At 42.4% G+C, this 6,843-nt stretch overlaps 1 protein-coding gene across 1 annotated transcript in view; it reads left to right on the plus strand.

Moving 5' to 3' along the window:
* Positions 1-5,321, plus strand: part of LOC141107725 (cytochrome P450 2A5-like) — a 121,276-nt gene extending 115,955 nt beyond the window's left edge. The window contains exons 8-9 of the mRNA XM_073598650.1: positions 130-271; positions 4,229-5,321. Of these exons, the coding sequence (XP_073454751.1) occupies positions 130-271; positions 4,229-4,410 (324 nt within the window). The 3' untranslated portion in view covers positions 4,411-5,321. The remainder of the gene's footprint in view (positions 1-129; positions 272-4,228) is intronic.
* The last annotated feature ends 1,522 nt before the right edge of the window (positions 5,322-6,843 follow it).

Genomic DNA, 6,843 nt, shown 5'->3' on the forward strand with positions numbered 1-6,843 from the left:
AAAATGAATTAAATGGTGTTTTAAGTTTGTGGGGCTCAGATGCAGTGTAGTTCCTCTTAAATTGAACCAGGTTAAAAATTATAATCTACACTGGGTATTTTTCTCAGCTTTTTCTCTTTGCTTTTACAGCACACTAACATTTCTCCAATGATTACCACGGTGTTAAAAGACCCCGCCTGTTTTCCATACCCTAATGAATTCAACCCCAAGAATTTTCTTGATGACAATGGGAACTTTAAAAATAACGATGGCTTCATGCCTCTTGCTGCAGGTAAGAAAGTACAGTATCTCACAAAAGTGAGTACATCCCTAACATTTTTGTAAATATTTTATTATATCTTCCCATGTGACAACACTGAAGAAATTACACTTTGCTACAATGTAAAGTAGTGAGTGTACAGCTTGTGTAACAGTGTAAATTTGCGGTCCCCTTAAAATAACTGAACACACAGTCATTAAAGGGGTTGTAAAGGTTCATTTTTTATTTTTTAAAAATAACAAACTTGTCATACTTACCTCCACTGTGCAGCTCGTTTTGCACAGAGTGGCCGATCCTCCTGTTCTGGGGTCCCACGGCGGCTCTCTCAGCTCCTCCCTACAAAAGATAACCCCCTTGGGAAGCTCTCTCCCGAGGGGGTTACCTTGCGGGTACGGTCCGGTCTCATACACTCAGCATCCATAGACACAAAGTGTATGTCTCGGTCCCGCCCCCGGCGCCCGCGTCATTTGGATTTGATTGACAGCAGCGCGAGCCAATGGCTGCGCTGCTATCAATCTATCCAAGAGAAGACCGGGCCGAGAAGAGCCGAGAAGCCAGCGAGTTCTCGACGCTGGACTTTTGAGGGCTTAGGTAAGTAAACCGGGTAGTCTGAGGGGCCTGTAACTATCAGATGTTTTTTCACCTTCATGCATAGGATGCATGAAGGTGAAAAAACTGGAAGGTTTACAACCCCTTTAATGTCTAAACCGCTGGCAACCAAAGTGAGTACACCCCTAAGTGAAAATGTCCAAATTGGGCCCAATTAGCTATTTTCCCTCCCTGGTGTTATGTGACTCTTTAGTGTTACAAGGTCTGAGGTGTGAATGGGAAGCAGGTGTGGTAAATTTAGTGTTATCGCTCTCCCTCTCTCATACTGGTCACTGGAAGTTCAACATGGCACCTCATGGCTAAGAACTCTCTAAGGATCTGAAAAAAAGAATTTTTGCTCTATATAAAGATGGCCTAGGCTATAAGAAAATTGCCAAGACCTTGAAACTGAGCTGAAACACGGTGGCCAAGACCATACAGTGGTTTAACAGGACAGGTTCCACTCAGAACAGGCCTCGCCATGGTCGACCAAAGTGCACGTGCTCAGCGTCATATCCAGAGGTTGTCTTTGGGAAATAGATGTATGAGTGCTGCCGGCATTGCTGCAGAGGTTCAAGGAGTGGGGGGTCAGCCTGTCAGTGCTCAGACCATATGCCGCACACTGCATCAAATTGGTCTGCATGGCTGTCACCCCAGAAGGAATCCTCTTCTAAAAATAATGCACAAGAAAGCCTGCAAACAGTTTGCTGAAGACAAGCAGACTAAGGACATGGATTACTGGAACCATGTCCTGTGGTCTGATGAGACCCAGATAAACGTATTTGGTTTAGATGGTGTCAAGCGTGTGTGGCGGCAATCAGGTGAGGAGTACAAAGACAAGTGTGTCTTGCCTATAGTCAAGCATGGTGGCGGGAGTGTCATGGTCTGGGCTGCATGAGTGCTGCTGGCACTGGGGAGCTACAGTTCATTGAGGGAACCATGAATGCCAACATTTACCATGACATACTGAAGCAGAGCATGATCCCTTCCCTTTGAAGACTGGGCCGCAGGGCAGTATTCAAACATGATAACAACCCCAAATACACCTCCAACATGACCACTGCTTTGCTAAAGAAGCTGAGGGTAAAGGTGATGGACTGGCCAAACATGTCTCCAGACCTAAACCCTATTGAGCATCTGTGGGGCAGCCTCGAATGGAAGGTGGAGGAGCGCAAGGTCTCTAACATCATTCAGCTCCATGATGTCATCATGGAGGAGTGGAAGAGGACTCCAGTGGCAACCTGTGAAGCTCTGGTGAACTCCATGCCCAAGATGGTAAAGGCAGTGCTGGAAAATAATGGTGGCCACACAAAATATTGACACTATGGGCCCAATTTCGACATTTTCACTTAGGGGTGTACTCACTTTTGTTGCCAGCGGTTTAAACATTAATGGCTATGTGTTGAGTTATTTTGAGGGGACAGAACATTTACACTGTTATACACGCTGTACACTCACTACTTTACATTGTAGCAAAGTGTCATTTCTTACGTGTTGTCACATGAAAAGATATAATAAAATATTTACAAAAATGTGAGGGGTATACTCACTTTTGTGAGATACTGTATATATACACTATATGATTTTTCTGCTTTTGTTTAACATATGCATATTTTGTACAAATAATTCAATGTTAAAAAATGGAAAAATAAGCACTGGAATAAATTATATTAAGTTATTATTATTCAGATATTATATAGCGCCAACAGTTTGTGCAAAAATTAGGGCAGATAGTACGGTTATAATACAATTCAATACAAGAGGAATCAGAGGGCCCTGCTCGTTAAAGCTTACAATCTAAGAGGGAGGGTCAAGTGATACAAAAGTTAATAACTGTGGTGGATGAGCTGATGGACAAAGTAAAAAGAAAGTTTATTAGTTAGAAGCAGGATAGGTTTCTTGAAACAGGTGAGTTTTCAGGGATTGACAAAAGGTGGATAGAGTAGGAGATAGGGAGTTCCAGAAGATGGGAGAGGCTCTGAAGAAGTCCTGAAGGCGAGCATGGGAGGAGGTGACGAGGAAGCTAGAGAGCAGGAAGCCTTGCGAGGACCAAGGAGAAAGGTTTGGTTGGTATTTTGAGACAAGGTTAGTGATATACCTGGGGGAAGAGCTGCAGATGGTGTTGTAAGTTGTTAGTTTTTTTAATTTTATTAGTTGGTTGAGCAGAAACCTATAGAGGGATTGGCAAAAAGGGGTCCAGACACTGAATTGTTGGTAAGGTGGATGAGTCTGGCATGATTCATGATGGATTGAAGGGGCGATAGCTTAAGCCTCAACAAGGACCTTGATTTGAGCCTCAACAAGGACCTCCATGGCAGGATCACTAAGTGTAGGCTTAATAAAGTCATATGCACATTGAGATGACTAACTTCAGTTGATACACAGTGATGAAGCAAATCCTCCTACATAAATTGCACCTATTTCCTCCTATATAAGTTGTACTTGCTTATCTGCTGCACTCTCTTCTCCAGAGCTGTTCAAAGTACACAGATCAAAGGGTATTTCTCAGCTTCCAGAAAGCAGGGGGTGGGGATATGATGTCACACTGCACAGCAACTGAGTGTAATCCAATACCTGGAGGCATACCTCCCAACTTTTTGAGATGGGAACGAGGGACACCTATTAGCAAAAGTATGTAGCCATAGAAGACACCCCTTTCCATGCCCCCTTAAAGTAGAATTATACAAAAAAAAAAAAGATTTGTTAAACCCACAAGTGCTATTTTTACCACTACTATTCCTTTATACTGGCTTTTGACATTTACAAATGCAGCAATTTAGAAACTGGATGAAAGGTTTAGCACCGAGAAACACTTTTTGAAAGATAAAAAGTGAATTTTCTATTAGGCTCTATAGATCAGAACAAAATGAGCGACAAATGAGGAGGAAAAAGGGACAGAGGGACTTTGTTCCAAATCGGGGACAGTCCCTTGAAATCAGTTACAGTTGGGAGCTATGCTGGAGGGAATGGACACACCCCCTCTATGCAGTCTAATAGGGAAACATGCACAGCTGAAGATGCCAATCACCTTCTGTGTGCTGAATGCCCTCTCTCTGAGGATTGCCTGGTGTTGGGACTGTTGAGTGAAGTGACTCATGCAGATAACAGAGGAAGGAAAGAGCAAACAGAATCAACATTAAGGGTTAAAGGTTGAGGCAAGTACATACTTTGGAGGGATATGCTTTGTTCGTTTTTCATTTCACTTTAAAGAATACTGCAGATTTAAACATTAAAAATGCTTTTAGGGCTGTTGCAATGTAACTTGGAAAAATAGATTCCCTCAGTAAACAGACTGTTTTGTATATATTCATTTAAAGCTTTAATTTTCACTTTTGACTGGTTATCAAGTAAATAATATCAACCATCTTTACTCTGCCACAGGAAAGAGGAACTGTATGGGAGAAGCTCTGGCCCGAATGGAGATTTTCCTTCTAGTAGTTACAATCTTACAGAATTTTGCATTGGAGCCTGAACTTCCCAGAGAGGATCTGGATCTCCGTCCTGATGTATCTGGAATTGGGAATCTACCAAAGCCATACAAGATGGCCTTCATTCCTCGCTAGTGATTAACTTTCTCTACCATGTCCTGAGCATGAAGAAGTCCTTCCATCTGCTGCTAAACATCTAAGGCAGATGAAATGACAAAATGTGTTTTTTTTTAGTACTCTAATTGTATTTGGACAAATAAAGCTGGCTCCTGAAAATGAACTTGTTTTTTTTTATTTTTTTATATTGTACATGTAATGTTTGAGCGTGGGATTATAATGAGCTTCATCCTGGTAACTGCTACAAAGTACAGAATTGTCTGAAAAACTGAATTCTTTTATCAAGTTGCCAGTAAGGCATACTGTACTGTCATCAGGGCGATCTTTCCTCATTTTGCTTCAGAGGAATAGAATGGTTGTCTCACTCCTCCAGAGGAGGTGATAAGGAAAGAAGGCTACTTGGGAGAGAGGCATGGTGGATTTTTAGATTAAAAACTAGATCGCCTCAGGGGTTAAACCTGAGTTGGGTTCTGGACTTGCACTTACATTAAGAATGCCTCTCCCCAGAGCCGCCTCTCTTTTTTCCTTTCTCTCTTCTGGGGTCTTTTTTACATACCTGGATTATTATTTTCATCTTTTTTATTTAATGTTTTTTGAATTTTATGGTTTGATTTCTTATGCATATGTGTATGAATGTATGCACGTGTGTGTACATGCACGTGTGTACATACATGTGCATTTTATCACCACGAGGTGTGTGAAAATTAGTGGCATACACATGGATCACCCTATATGTATTGCAGCTGATTCTCTTTTTTTGGATAGTTGTCTGCGGTCAATTAAGACAATTAATGGGTGGAGACTGTGATCTTTAGAGCTACTATTTATTTCAAAGTTTTATGTCTGTAATGTGGTTATGACTAAGGCCTTATAGGCTGAAACGTGTCATCTGACTTAATCTGCATTTGTTCACTGTGACTGTTCAATAAAATGAAGATATTTTAAGAGCAACAACCGGAGTGCGGATCATTTTTTCCACTCCACTCAGAACAGGCCTCGCCATTGTCGACCAAAGAAATTGAGTGCACGTACTCAGCGTCATTCCCAGAGGTTGTTTTCAGGAAATAGATGTATGAGTGCTGCCAGCATTGCTGCAGAGGTTGAAGGAGTGGGTGGTCAGCCTGTCAGTACTCAGACCATACGCCGCACACTGCATCAAATTGGTCTGCATGGCTGTCGTCCCAAAGGGAAGCTTCTTCTAAAGGTGACGCACAAGAAAGCCCACAAACAGTTTGCTGAAGACAAGCAGACTAAGGTCATGGATTACTGGAACCATGTCCTGTGGTCTGATGAGACCAAGATAAACATATTTGGTTCAGATGGTGTCAAGCGTGTGTGGCAGCAAGCAGGTGTTGTCACATGAAAAGATATAATAAAATATTTACAAGAATGTGAGGGGTGTACTCACTTTTGTGAGATACTGTATATACAGTATCTCACAAAAGTGAATACACCCCTCACATTTTTGTAAATATTTTATTATATCTTTTCATGTGACAACACTGAAGAAATGACACTTTGCTACAATGTAAAGTAGTGAGTGTACAGCTTGTTTAACAGTGTCAATTTGCTGCCCCCTCAAAATAACTCAACACACAGCTATTAATGTCTAAACCGCTGGCAACAAAAGTGAGTACACCCCTAAGTGAAAATGTCGAAATTGGACCCAAAGTGTCAATATTTTGTGTGGCCACCATTATTTTCCAGCACTGCCTTAACCCTCTTGGGCATGGAGTTTACCAGAGCTTCACAGGTTGCCTCTGGAGTCCTCTTCCACTCCTCCATGACGACATCACAGAGCTGGTGGATGTTCGAGACCTTGCGCTCCTACACCTTCCGTTTAAGGATTCTCCACAGATGCTCAATAGGGTTTAGGTCACTTTTACCCTCAGCTTCTATAGCAAGGCAGTGGTCGTCTTGGAGGTGTTTTTGGGGTCATCATTATGTTGGAATACTGTCCTGCGGCCCAGTCTCCAAAGGGAGGGGATCATGCTCTGCTTCAGTATGTCACAGTACATGTTGGCATGTGCCGGCAGCACTCAAGCAGCCCCAGACCATGACACTCCCACTACCATGCTTGACTGTAGGCAAGACAAACTTGTCTTTGTACTCTCTATACCTTTTATGGGGACGTTGGTGCTGTAACATAGTATTTTTAAATTCTGGAGTTGACCACTTTGACATTGCAGTTGACCATGCAGTTGAGTATATTGTCTTTGTACTCCTCACCTGGTTGCCGCCACATACGCTTGACACCATCTGAACCAAAAAGTTTATCCTGTTCTCATCCGACCACAGGACATGGTTCCAGTACTCCACGTCCTTAGTCTGCTTGTCTTCAGCAAATTGTTTGCGGCCTTTCTTGTGTATGATCTTTAGAAGAGGCTTACTTCTGGGATGACAGCCATGCAGACTAATTTGATGCAGTGTGTGGCGTATGGTCTGAGCACT

This window comes from Aquarana catesbeiana, linkage group LG09 (assembly GCF_042186555.1).
Source record: "Aquarana catesbeiana isolate 2022-GZ linkage group LG09, ASM4218655v1, whole genome shotgun sequence".
In the NCBI taxonomy this organism is placed as follows: domain Eukaryota; kingdom Metazoa; phylum Chordata; class Amphibia; order Anura; family Ranidae; genus Aquarana; species Aquarana catesbeiana.